The sequence below is a fragment of the Octopus sinensis genome, linkage group LG23 (genome assembly GCF_006345805.1).
Source record: "Octopus sinensis linkage group LG23, ASM634580v1, whole genome shotgun sequence".
NCBI lineage: Eukaryota > Metazoa > Mollusca > Cephalopoda > Octopoda > Octopodidae > Octopus > Octopus sinensis.
In genome coordinates, this window is record NC_043019.1 from 32,544,517 (window position 1) to 32,559,516 (window position 15,000).

Here is a 15,000-nt window from a genome sequence, read left to right on the forward strand (position 1 = left end):
TACAGTATTATATATCCATTATGGCAGATCTTACAGATCAGTTTCACACTAGGGGTTCAATGGAGTGTTAGATAACAGTCGATTATGTAACCCTGCGCTCATCAGATGTAACTGTGATAGAATGAAACACAATGTGATTTCAGTATATGTATATTTATATACTATATATATATATATATATATATATATATATATATATATATATATATAATTAATCTCTGAGCAAGGTCACATGCTAATGAGGATCAATACCCAGAAACTCGAGTCCGGGTGTATCATGTCAGATTGAAGATGGGAAAGATGGCTTCCCTTTGCAAATACTAATAGAAATGGAAGCTGTATTAATACGAAAAGGCAATCTTTCTATCCAACTTAACATGGATGCCCTGTTAGAACACCAAATGCTGCATTATTAACTTTGAAAGATCTTCTCATTTAGAATCAATAGAATCAGAAAAGCAGGTGTAGATGCAAAACCTGGAATCAAAGAAATAAAGGCGGTGCTCCAGCATGGCCGCAGTCAAATGATTGAAACAAGTAAAAGAATAAAAGAATAATCAAATCCATTCATGAGGCTTTAGTCAGCTCAGTGTTGTTTAGAGTATAAGACACTCAATTAAGGTGCCATGCAATAGGATTGAACCCAAACTATATCGTTGGGAAGCAAGCTTCTTAACCATTCACCCACAAAGGAAAATACTGACATAAAAAAGACACATACTCTTTTTACTCTCTCTCTCTTTACTTTTTCAGTCATTTGACTGCGGCGCCATGCTGGAGCACCGCCTTTAGTCGAGGAGATCGACCCCGGGACTTATTCTTTGTAAAGATCCCAGGCTATTCAATCGGTCTCTTATGCCGAACCGCTAAGTGACGGGGACGTAAACACACCAGTATCGGTTGTCAAGCAACGGCTAGGGGACAAACACAGACACACAAACACATACACACACACACACACATATATATATATATATATATATATATATATATATATACATATATACGACAGGCTTCTTTCAGTTTCCGTCTTCTACCAAATCCTTCACAAAGCATTGGTCGGGCCCGGGTATAGCAGAAGACACTTGCCCAAGATGCCACGCAGTGGGACTGAACCCGGAACCATGTAGTTGGTTAGCAAGCTACTTACCACACAGCCACTCCTGTGCCTTTGCTTTTGAAAATTTTTTTCCTAGATATTTATATTTTGGAATGTATGAATGTGTGTATGAGTGGGTAAGTGGGTGGAGGGTTAATTTCTTTCTCCTTTTTTTCTTTTTCTCTGTTTCATATTGAAACAAGTTGGTTTACTTGAGTAAATTTCCTAAAGAAAATTTGTTAAGGTAAACATGACTCTAGAAGCAATTAACACAGCTCCACTGGGACTGGTGTTAATTGGTGAGAAGGATTTTGGAGGATTAACTAACAGAATATCGAGGTGGACTGTGGAGTCCTGGGGGATTTTAGTAATGCTGGTAGGAGAACGGTAATTTAAAGTAATGTGGGATAAACACTCAACGGCAGGTGATAATCACGAGTTTGTTGGAAATAAATATTAATGTACAGGTGATTACATTAATATTTTCAACCTCTCCACCACTACATACCACATCCCGTGTAATTTATTACACGGGGATGTGGTATGTGGTGGCAGTGAGATTGGTTTTCTTATACTAAAATTTAATAAACACAACCGCCCACTACCACCATCACAATCATCACCAACATCATAACTTAATGAGAAAACCTGCTAGAAATAGCTACCAAATGTCCTTCAACTCACACTTTGCCATGCATTAAACATATGTTTTAAGCATAGGAGATCAAGACCCTGTAAGGAAAATTTGGTTTATGGCTATGTTTAAGGCGTTATGGTTAGGGTTCAGGGTTGGGTTTTCAGAGTTAAGGCTTGCAGTCTAAAATTAAAGCTACATGGAAAGGGGAAATATTGGATAAAAAGGTCGTGAGTTCAATTCCTGGCAGCATATCCTGTCCTTGAGCAAGACAGTTTATTTCCCTTTGTTGGCTAAAATGAGTTGTACCTGTATTTTAAAGGGCCAGCCTGGTCACATCCTGTGTCATTCTGAATCTCCCTGAGAACTGCATTCTGGGTATGCATGTCTGTGGAGTACTCAGCCACTTGCATGTTAATTTCACAAGCAGGCTGTTTTTGTTCATTGAATCAACGGGAACCCTTGTCATCATAACTGATGGAGTGCCAGTTAAAATCCTAGTAAATAATGGCTTCAAATTTTGGCAAAGGGCCAGCAGCTTTTGAGGGGAGGGGGAAGTCAATTACATCATCTCCAGTATTTGACTGATACTTTATTTTATCGACCCCAAAAGAATGAAAAGCAATGTCAACCTCGCTGGAATTTGAACTCAGAATATCAATGACAACAAAGCCAAGCCCTATTCTGTTTTTAATATGGTTAAGGCATATTTTGAGAGGGATTAGGTTGCTATTTATTTTTTTTGCAGGTTGAATGATAATGTAAAGGTTCTGTTGTTAGGCTGTCCACAGACCTTTTCTGTGAGTGAAGCAGCAATTTGGTTCAGTCATGAGCTAGGATGTTTCTTAGATGTTTTTTTGTCTTTTACTGTCCCTTCTGCTTGAATTATGAAAACATTATTCCCTTGGGTCAGTCAGTTAATTCACTTTAGTCCCCAGCTAATGAAATCAGTGGCCCTGTCAGATCCTATCAAGGTTTAACTTGAAAGAATTCAAAAGTGATGATGAGGAGAAGGAAGAGGAGGGTGATGGCTGGGAGGAGTTTACCACAACATCTGTTGGGAGTTTGTTCCAGATATCTAACAACCTGAATCTAAAGAAATAAACTTAAAAATGCTGCAACTTCCACTTTTGATTTTTGGGGATTTGAACCCCCAACTATGGTATTACCAGTTTACTGTCATAAATGGACCACAGCATTTTCATATGACCAATCTAAATTTTGACCAAAAAGCTTGAAGCCATTTTGTAAACATCATCTCAAATGTTCTTGAGATTCATGTACTTTTCTTGTGTAATAAGCAGTACCCACAAAGATCTAAGATCAGAGGTTCAAGACCACCACAAAGAACACATGACTTACTTCTTGCTAAAAGTTAGACCAGAGAAAAGCTCTGATGGTATTTCAAGCAGGACATGTCTCAACTCTTGCCAAGTAAATCTAGAAAAAAGCTTCAACATGTTCAGCAGTCTTCCATCTTCAAAATAACTGATGGCTGAGAAAATACAGTTAAGTTGATCCCTACATCCTAGTCTCGTTACCAGCGAAGATTCAATGATTTATGTATGTATACATGCTTAGCCTTTGTCATCATCATCGTTGTTTAACGTCTGCTTTCCATGCTCCAGTCCACTCGGCTGGTAAAAATGAATGGTACCGGTATTTCAAAGGGGTCAGTCTGGTCACATTCTGTGTTATACTGAATCTCCCTGGAACTATGTTAAAGGGGACGTGTGTCTGTGGAGTGCTCATCCACTTGCATGTCCAGCCCATGCCAGCATGTGTTGGACAGTTTGAATCTCAGACTGGGTGATGCGTGTGTTTATGAGCAAAACACCTAAGCTCCATGTGGCTCTGTCAGAAGTTAATGGTGAACTTCTGCTGACTCTTTCGCCGCAATTTACCCTCACTCTTTCCTCCTGCATCTACCAGCTCACCTCCAACGGATCTGCATCTCATCCAGGTGGGGAACCTGTATGCCAATGAAACTGGGGAAACTGGCCCTTATGAGCCAGGCATGGCTCGAGAAGGAACAAGCAACATGGAGTCTTTTGTGGACTGTTCTTGTTTGATGTCACAATTTGAGGTGCTGAAAAGTCCCTGGCTTTGGGTAAAAGAAAATACAGGAGGATCAGTTAATTATGATTGTATTCAACATATTCCCCTCTCAGAGACACACACTTACTACAGTGGTCCTTCAGTTTTTCTAAGCCCTGAAAAAGAACTTGGGAGAACTTGGGTTGGGCCTCCAATCAGGCTTTTCACAATACCCATAAAGCCAGACATTTTCAGAATCTCCTTGTATATATATTATATGTACACACACGGGAGTGCTGGAATGTTCCTGGCTTCAAGGGAATCGTGCAAGGCCTAGTTGGAAGCCCAACCTTCCAAGTTCTTTTACAAAGTTTAGCAAAACTGAAGGACTGCTGCAGTCAGTGTGTGAATCTGAGACAGGAATATGCCAGACAAAATGCTTAGTGGCATTTCTTCCATCATCACATCCATACCACACAGCCACAACTGTGTGGAGTTGCAATGGCCCAGTGGTTAGGGCAGTGGACTAGTGGTCGTAAGAACATGGTTTCGATTCCCAGACCGGGCATTGTGAGTGTTTATTGAGCAAAAACACCTCAGCGGGGTGGGGTGATGAACCCTGCTGTACTCTTTCACCACCACTTTCTCTCATGCTTTCTTCCTACTTCTGCCACAAAGCAGAGGAACCATGGTGTAACCCACTATGGTGTGGTGAACTTTCAGACCCTAGTCTAGATTGCGAATCCTCTGTACCCCAGGATGGTTCAGCTCTCCACCCGTTAAAAGCCACCGTTTATGGAATGAGGATAACAATGTAGCTTTCACGCCCATGCAACCGCCATCTATTGCATGTGGTGGGTGGATCTTCAAGTTGCCACATGCATTCTTAGTAGCTTAGAGTAGGCATGAATTAGAGATTATTCTTTGTGGCTAATGGCGTGAGTCCTGATTGGAAGAAAAGAAGAAGAGAAGAAGAAGAAGAAGAGAAGAAGAAGAAGAAAGAAGAAGAAGAAGAAGAAGAAGAAGAAGAAGAAGAGAAGAAGAAGAAGAGAAGAAGAAGAAGAAGAAGAGAAGAAGAAGAAGAAGAAGAAGAAAGAAGAAGAAAGAAGAAGAAAGAAGAAGAAGAAGAAGAAGAAGAAGAAGAAGAAGCCACAGCTGTGCGTATTCTGCCATAACACAGCCTCAATGATAGGTCAGAGGTAGATCATGATTATATTTTTGGTATTGTTACTGCTTCTGTTGTAAGTAATTATTTAAAAAATAAAAAAAAACTGTAGGTGTTTGAAATAACTTACCTGTAGTGGATATCTGTCGACTGTAAGTCTTCTTGGCCTTTTATCCAGCCCTTCACATAAATATCACTCATTTTTTCACCAGTGAAAAAAGCATCGTCTTCCAGTACTACGTCATCTGTGTTCCAGATGACACATCGAAGTTCATAACTGGCGAAGAAAAAGAAAAAAAATTTTAAATATGAATATTTAGAGAGGAAAAAATAAGATATAAGAATAGGCATAGGAGTGGCTGTGTGGTAAGTAGCTTGCTTACCAACCACATGGCTCTGGGTTCAGTCCCACTGTGTGGCACCTTGGGCAAGTGTCTTCTACTATAGCCTCAGGCCAACCAAAGCCTTGTGAGTGGATTTGGTAGATGGAAACTGAAAGAAGCCCATCGTATATATGTGTATATATATATATATATATATATATATATATATATGTATGTGTGTGTGTGTATATGTTTGTGTGTCTGTATTTGTCCCCCCAACATCGCTTAACAACTGATGGTGGTGTGTTTACGTCCCTGTAACTTAGCGCTTTGGCAAAAGAGACTGATAGATTAAGTACTAGGCTTACAAAGAATAAGTCCTGGGGTCGATTTGCTCGACTAAAGGTGGTGCTCCAGCATGGCCACAGTCACATGACTGAAACAAGTAAAAGAATAAAATAGTAGAGAGAGTAAAATGTCTCTTGTCTGTATGTGTGTGTGTTTGTATGTGTGTGTGTTTGTATGTGTGTGTGTGTGTGTACGTGTGGTTCTTTTAATTTTTTACTTGTTTCCTCATTGGTTTAATGCCATATAGGAGAACTGACTGGAAGAGTTTTAGTCAAATGAATCAACCTCTAGTCCTCTATTTTGTTAAGCCTAGTACTAATTCTATTGGTCTCCTTTGCTGAACTGCCAGGTTACAGTGATGTAAACAAACCAAGACTGGTTGTCAAGTGGTGGTGAAGGACAAACACAAAGACACACACATACATACATACATACATACATACATACAGACAGACAGACAGACATACACACACACATACATACATATATACATACAGTGCCGGTGGCATGTAAGAGAACCTTCCGTTTTGCGACCGTTGCCAGCACCGCCCCGACTGGCCTCGTGCTGATGGCACGTAAAAAGCACCATCCGTTCGTGTCCGTTGCCAGCCTCGCCTGGCCCTTGTGCCAGTGGCACATAAAAAGCACCATCCGTTCGTGGCCGTTTGCCAGCTCTGTCTGGCACCTGTGCGGGTGGCACGTAAAAAGCACCCACTACACTCACGGAGTGGTTGGCGTTAGGAAGGGCATCCAGCCGTAGAAACGCTGCCAGATTTGACTGGGCCTGATGAAGCCTTCTGGCTTCACAGACCCTAGTAGAACCGTCCAACCCATGCTAGCATGGAAAACGGACGCTAAACGATGATGATGATGATACATACATACATACATACATAAGTAACAATTGATGGACAAGTGTCAATTCATTACAGCCGTTTCTAACGAATTTTTAAATTGATTAACGAGTGCATTATATCATTGTAAAAAAAAATATTTCACAATCAAGGACATTTAAAATAATTCAAAATCCATGGTGCATACATATTTAGTGATTCTACAACTGGTCCTTGTGTACCAATGAAATAGGTACACTAAAGGTGATGGCCTCATGCCAAAATTAGAAGACATCAAAATAAAAATCAAATGGAAATTGTAGTTGTGACACCGTGCCCGTGACATGTGAACAGCATGATGCCAGCACTGCCTGATGCCAGCACTGCCTGATGCCAGCACTGCCTGATGCCAGCACGACTGATGCCAGCACTGCCTGATTGGTGTCCATGTCAGTGACACGTAAAAAGCACCAACCGATCGTGGCTGTTCGCTAGCCTTAAACCTGGCCCCTGTGCCGGTGGCACGTAAAAAGCACTCACTACACTCAGGGAGTGGTTGGCATTAGGAAGGGCATCCAGCTGTAGAAACACTGCCAGATCAGACTGGAGCCTGGTGCAGCCTCCTGGCTTCCCAGGCCCCAGTCGAACCGTCCAACCCATGCTAGCATGGAAAACGGACATCAAATGATGATGATGACGACGATGATTTATAATATCTGCTTGCTGGGGGTTAAACAACATCATCACCATCACCATCACCATCAGCAACAACCGAAACAACAAACACCACCACCATAACGACAACAACAACAACAACAACAACAACAATCATCTGTGTGTCTCCTACAAAATAATATATCGTAATAATACATCATTATACATTTATGAAAAAGTAAATAGAAGAGCAGGAATAATTCTAATTTGATGGCTGCCTTGAAGTGTTCTTTGACACTTGCTTTCATATTTTATGTTCTCCCAACAGGAGGAATTATGATTTAATGAGGAATTCATCAAGATAACTAACAATCGTTAGCGAAACTCTTAATATTACGATTGACTTATCAGGCAGTAAATTACATGCTTTTAGTGCTGCTGTACTTTAGTTTAGCCCTAGGTCTGAGCCTCACTCAGTAGACTGACTGCTTTTGATGCTGCTGTAGTTTAGTTTAGCCCTGGGTCTGAACCTCACTGAGTAGACTATGACCAAAGATGTTTCAACTATGACCACCTCGTCTTTTTTGTGGGGTATATAAGATGACATCATCCATTGTGCTCTTGCCTTCTCTTCCCAGATATAGCAGCATATGATCTGATGGAGATTTAACTGTTATTTTTAGCAGCATAAGTGACACTATAGAGGCTCCCTTGATGCACAAATCATGATGTTTATGCAGTTACACAAAATACATAGTCGTATATATTCTTTTATTCTTTCATTTGTGTCAGTCATTTGAGTGCGGCCATGCTGGAACACCGCTTTTTAGTTGAAGGAATTGACTCCAGGACTTATTCTTTGTAAGCCTGGTACTTATTCTATGGGTCTCTTTTGCTGAACCGCTAAGTTATGGGGGACATAAACACACCAACATTGGTTGCCAAGCAATGGTGGTGGTGGGGGGAACAAACACAGACACACAACACACGCACACAACACATACGCACACACACACATATACATACATACATAAATACATATAATAGTTCAGGATTCGAGTGAATCAGGTACTTAAATGGTAAGGCAGCAGATTGGGTCTCAAAAAATAATACGTGTACACAACAAAAATAGAGGAATACATATGCGGGTACCAAAGTACAGGCAGAGAGATATTCAGGTTATGTATATGATTAACTGTACCTGACTGAGTACATCATGAGCCCTGAGGCTAATCAGGGAACACACATTGCACTAAATGTATGGTCCATGATATACTTTGGATCTATGCAATGAGCAGGTTCCAAGTGAGGTAAATAATAAATAAATAAATAACAGACAGATAATGTGTCAGTCCTCTACAGCTGTTTCCAAAGAATTTTTAATTGATTAAAGGAGACATTGCATCATTATAAAAAAAAATCATTGGAAACAGCTGTAGTGTATTGACACATTATCCAACTGTTGTTATTTATTTATCTATTTATTACATACATACATACATATATACATATACACATACATATATACATACATACATATAGGCATATACACATACATACGTACATACATATGTACATACATACATACATACATACATATATATATGCATACACACATACATACGTACATACATACGTACATACATACATACATACATACATACATATATATATATGCATACACACATACATATGTACATACATACGTACATACATATGTACATACATACATACATACGTACATACATACATACATACATACATACATACATACATACATACATACATACAGGGGTTGGACAAAATAATGGAAATACCTAACATCATAGCATCATAATTTTGAAATATCTATAAAACTGTCAAAAACACATTACTCTCCTAGCAACCATGACAATTCTAGCAATCAATTCCAGCCTCCTGCTTCCCATCACTCATGAATATGACCCTGAGGTCTTTGAACTGCTCCACTTGTTTCAGGGATGTTCCACTACAAGCAGACAGCACAGTATTTGTACCACAGATTTGGTAATTGTTTTAGGTGCCAATTTAGTTACAAGACATAGACAGCCCCTGAGACACCCACTCCACCAATACCACTGGAACTAATGGAACATTGAATATTTAGGTGCAGGAGTGGCTCTGTGGTAAGTAGCTTGCTTACCAGCCACATGGTTCCGGGTTCAGTCCCACTGCATGGCATCTTGGGCAAGTGTCTTCTACTATAGCCCCGGGCCGACCAATGCCTTGTGAGTGGATTTGGTAGATGAAAACTGAAAGAAGCCTGTCGTATATATGTATATATATATGTATGTTTGTGTGTATGTGTTTGTGTGTCTGTGTTTGTCCCCCTAGCATTGCTTGACAACCGATGCTGGTGTGTTTACGTCCCCGTAACATAGCAGTTCGGCAAAAGAGACCGATAGAATAAGTACTAGGCTTACAAAGAATAAGTCCCGGGGTCGATTTGCTCGACTAAAGGCGGTGCTCCAGCATGGCTGCAGTCAAGTGACTGAAACAAGTAAAAGAGTAAAGAGTAAAGAGTATATGACAGCCAGAGGAAGGGTAAGGGCAGGGACAGATGTATGAGCACTAGACTGGTACTTGTTTTCAAGTGAGTAGATTAGTGGCATTTATTGCCATACTGCAAGAGAAACAAGCAGTTGTTACAGCAGTGCTTTGGGGAGAGAATAATCTCCCACTACAGCAATGTCAACTGGCCTTCATGTTCCTTAGACTTGACTAACTTGGATTTTTTCTCTTGGGGATACCTGAAAGAGAGGGCTTACGTCGACATAATACTTGGTCCATGAACTGAACCCAAAACCACATGATCATGAGCTCAACGAACACTAGGCTACACCGGCACATATGTATGTATATGTGTGTGTGTGTGTGTGTGAATCTATATATATTCATGTATTGCATATTTACATATATATATATATTACTCCTTTACTTGTTTCAGTTATTTGACTGCAGCCATGCTGGAGCACTGCCTTTAATCGAGCAAATCGACCCCAAGACCTATTCTTTGTAAGCCTAGTACTTATTCTATCGGTGTCTTTTGCTGCTGAACTGGCAGGTTACGGGGGACATAAACACACCAGTATCGGTTGTCAAGCGATGGTGGGGGGACAAACACAGACACACAAACATATACACACACATACATACATACATATATATATATATATATATATATATATATATATATATATATATATATATATATATACATATATATGACGGGCTTCTTTCAGTTTCCATCGACCAAATTCACTCACAAAGCTTTGGTCGGCCTGAGGCTATAGTAGAAGACACTTGCCCAAGGTGCCACGCTGTGGGACTGAACCTGGAACCATGTGGTTGGTAAGCAAGCTACTTACCGCACAGCCACTCCTATGTCTCGCTCTCCCTTTGTCTCTTTTCTGTTCTCTATCTTTCTCTACATACACACACACACACACACACACACACACATACATAAAGAGAGTTTCAGGGAGGTATGATCGTAAAAAAAACATATATCTTCATATTGACAGCACTCAGATAAACTTCATATTTTCAAGATTCTTGACTGGAAGGAAGCTCGTTAATTTAATTAAACTTAATATTCATTATCATACAGCAAAACAATTTCCCCCCAGAATGAAACAGCTAAAGAAAACAAAACACACACACACACACACGCACAAACAAAAAACCCCACACATCTGCCCCCTACCAAAATAAATAAATAAAGACAGGAAAAAAAAAGGAAGAAAAAAAAACATACTAGTAAACAAAACACAAAATTGCATTTCTGATGTCAGAAATAAGATAATAATAGTAATTATGCTGTGAATGTTAATTAATATTGTTATAATCTACTTTAGGAGAACATTTAATTACTGAACTTATCAACTTAAAATACCTCTTAGTCTTTTTAGCAGATACTCAAGACTGTTCTGTTATCAAACTATCTACATCCATGTAGTTTCTTATGTTATTAACATAGCTTTACATTTGTTTCGGGGGATGGTGGGTTATATATTTTCTTATAAGTGTTGTTTTTGTTGAAGTTGTTCTTATTATGGTTAAGATGGTGGCATTTATTGTCATGAGTGTTTTGATGGTGATGGTGGTTGTTAATTACAGCTAGTGGTGACTGTCGGTGTTGTTATTAGTCATGTTAGTAGCAGTTTACGTCCATGTTTTTGTTGTGGTGGTGGTGATGAGTGGTAACAGTTGCTATTGGTGTGGTTATGGCGGTAGTGGCCATGCTACTGGTCTTGTTGTGATAGTGTTGGTGTTGTTGCGCATCTTGATGTTATTGTCGTAGTAGTGGTTGTTAAGCTTTTCACTGTGATAGTAGTAGTAGTGGTAGTGGTGGTGATGATCTTTGCTACAGTGGTTGTTTCTTGTTGTTGTTGCTGTGGTGGTGATGATATCACTGTGGTTGTTGCTGTTGATGTGGTGGTGGATGTTGTTATTGCTGTTACTGAGCAACTGCTATCTCTCTGCTTCAGCAGCAGACTTGCATTCCATTGGGAAGCCTTGACTCTCCAAGAGTCCTTTGTTAATCTTTGAAATACCATTTCCAATACCAATGTACTCTACACCCCTCCCCCCAGCTGTTCCTGAAATAGGGGGAGTGAGAGGGGGAGGAGAGGGGGATAGAGAGAGAAGGGAGATGTGGGTGGACGAGAGAGGGGAGAAAAGAGAGAAAGAGGAGAGAGGGGAAAGAGAGGAGAGAGAGGAGAGAGAGAAGGGAGAGAGAGGAGAGAGAGGAGAGAGAGAAGGAAGAGAGAGATGAGAGAGAGCGGAGAGAGAAGAGAGAGGTGAGAGAGAGAAGGGAGAGAGAGGTGAGAGAGAGGGAGGAGAGAGAGAGGAGAGAGAGAAGAGAGAGAGAGAGGAGAGAGAGAGAGAAGGGAGAGAGGAGAGAGAAGGGAGAGAAGGAGAGAGGTGAGAGAGAAGAGAGAGAGAGAGAGGAGAGAGAGAGAGAGGAGAGAGAGAGATTGAAGGAAATGCAAAAAAGGAAAGCTAGAGTGCCTTGCACAATATATTTCAGGATACTCAGTGAAGTGTTTGGTGTTAGGAAGGGCATCTGGGCGTAGAAACCATGCTAAATCAGACTGGAGTCTGGTGCAGCTCCCCAGCTTGCAAGCTCTGGTCAAACCGTCCAACTCATGCCAGCATGGACAACGGACGATACATGAGGATAATGATGTTGATTTCAGAGGTGTACTTGTCATGTAAATGATTTGAGCTGAGACCATGGGTTGAAAGCAAAATGATTGCAGTATGGAAGACAACACATGTTAATCATTCAGAAACGCATATCTTTTATCCCCTTTTCTTCCTTCTTTTACTTGTTTCAGTCATTTGACTTTGGCCATGCTGGTGCATCACCTTGAAGGGTTTTAGTCAAACAAATCGATGCCAGGTCCAACAAAAGCCTTTGTGAGTCGATTTGGTAGATGGAAGCTGAATAAAGCTCATTGTATATCGATCTCTTTTGCCGAACCGCTATGTTACGGGGGTGTAAACACGCCAACATTGGTTGTCAAGCGACGTTGGGGTGGACAAACACACACACACATATATATACATACTTATACATATATACGATGGGCTTCTTTCAGTTTCCGTCTACCAAATCTACTCACAAGACTTTGGTCGGCCCGAGGCTATAGTAGAAGACACTTGCCCAAGGTGCCATGCAATGGGACTGAACCTGGAACCATGTGGTTGCCACACAGCCACTCCTGCACCATGTATGTATGTATGTATATATAGATATACATATACATATGTATATGCATATGTGTGTGTGTGTCTATGTATGTGCATGTCTTTGTGCCTATGTTTGTGACCCATCACTTCTTGACAACTGATGTTAGTTTGTTTACATCCCTGTAACTTGGCAGTTCAACAAAAGAGATCAATAGAATAAGTACCAGGTTATTTAAAAAAAAAAAGAATTAGGTTCAGTTTGTTCAATTAAACCCTTCAAAGTGGTGCCCCAGCATGGCCAAAGCCCAATAACTAACACAAGTAGTAAAGGACAAAAGAGGAATCTCATAGACAACCATTTCCTTAGTTCCCTTAGTGTTTATTAGTAGTGGTAGCCATGAGTGGAGCATAAGTGATTAGTGATGTCAGCACCTATTGCATCTGTACGGATGGAGAAAACAGCATTTTTCAATGTCAGAAAGAGGAAAATATTCAGTGAATGTTCATATGTCATATTCTACTTTTCCGCAACATTAAAGTTTCGACTTAGTAATTTCAGGAAAGGAAAGAATTGGAGCCGCTTTTTGGTCTGTCATTTTTGAGGGATTATTTCCTAATGCATGTGTGTCTGTGTGTCCGTGTGTGCGTGCATGTATATGTACGTATATGTACGTATATATATGTATGTGTATATGAAAGAGAGAGAAAGATTGAGAAAAATGTTTATGTACTTTATTATTATTGCTAGAGTTATTATTATTATTATTATTATTATTATATTATTATTATTATTATTATAACTATTATTATTATTATCAAGGCGGTGAGCTGGCAGAATCATTAGCATGCTGGATGAAATGCTTAGTGGTATTTTGCCTGCTGCTGTGTTCTGAGTTCAAATTCTACCGAGGTCGACTTTGCCTTTCATCCTTTCAGGGTCAATGAAATAAGTACCAGTTATGCACTGGGGTCGATGTAATCGACTAAACCCCTTCCCCACCAAATTTTCAAGGCCTTGTTGTCTAGAGTAAAAATAATTATTATTACTATCATCATTAATAAGGCAGCGAGCTAACAGAATCATTAGCATGCCATGTGAAGAGTTTAACAGTATTTCGTCTGCCACAACATTCTGAGTTCAAATTCCACTGAAGTCAACTTTACTGTTCATACTTTCTGGGTTGATAAAATAAATACCAGTTGAACACTATGGCTGATGAAATTGACAAGTCCCTTCCCACGAAATTTGAGGCCCTGTGCCTCCAGTAGAAAAGATTATTATTACTACTACTACTACTACTACTATTATTATTATTATTATAAAGGCAGCGAGCTGGCAGAATTGTTAGCATGCCGGGCAAAATGTCTAGCATTGTTTCATCCGTTCTTAGGTTTTGAGTTCAAATTCTGGCAAGGTTGACTTTGCCTTTCACCCCTTTGGGAGTCAATAAAAATAAGTACCAGTGGAGTACTGGGATTGATTTGACTATCTCCACCCGCAAATTTCAGGCCTTATGTCTATCACAGAAAGGATTATTATTATTATTTTGGTTTGGTTCCAGTTCGGTCTTATCCCTGGTTGGAATTATGTGGACGGTGGGTTACTACCTGTAACCTTAGGTAACCACAAACTTTCTGTAGGAGCTCTACCAGGCATTCTATTTCAATCTCCTTCAGCCATTGGTCTATATTTTTGCTTACTGTTCCCTACGCACCAATTATTAGAGGCACAACGTTCACTGTTCGCATGCTCTAAATTCTTCCTATTTCAAATTTGAAGGGATTGTATTTTTTCTTTTTCTTTCGTTACAATCCTGGAATCAAACGGGCATGAGGGGGTCAATCAGTACGCAATTTATTCTTTTACTTGTTTCACTCAATTGACTGCGGCCATGCTGGAGCACCGCCTTTAGTCAAACAAATTGACTCCAGCACTTATTCTTTGTAAGCCTAATGCTTATTCTATCAATCTCTTTTGCCAAACTGCTAAGTTACAGAGACATAAACACACACACACCAGTTGTCAAGTGATGGTGGTGGTGGTGGTGGTGGTGGGGGACAAGCACAGACAAACAAATACATACATACATACATATATAATAATAATATATAACATAAGGGACGTTAGCCATCTGAATGTGGCTAGGGACAGGCAGGGCGGTGGGGGTGGTTACTGATGCATTAGCCCCAGG

General features: G+C 40.1%; 1 protein-coding gene across 1 annotated transcript in view; it reads right to left on the reverse strand.

Annotated features, from left to right (window-relative positions):
- Positions 1-15,000, reverse strand: part of LOC115223410 (otoferlin-like) — a 63,271-nt gene that overhangs the window by 4,862 nt on the left and 43,409 nt on the right. Inside the window, exon 4 of the mRNA XM_029793925.1 lies at positions 5,066-5,212. Within this exon, the coding sequence (XP_029649785.1) occupies positions 5,066-5,212 (147 nt within the window). The remainder of the gene's footprint in view (positions 1-5,065; positions 5,213-15,000) is intronic.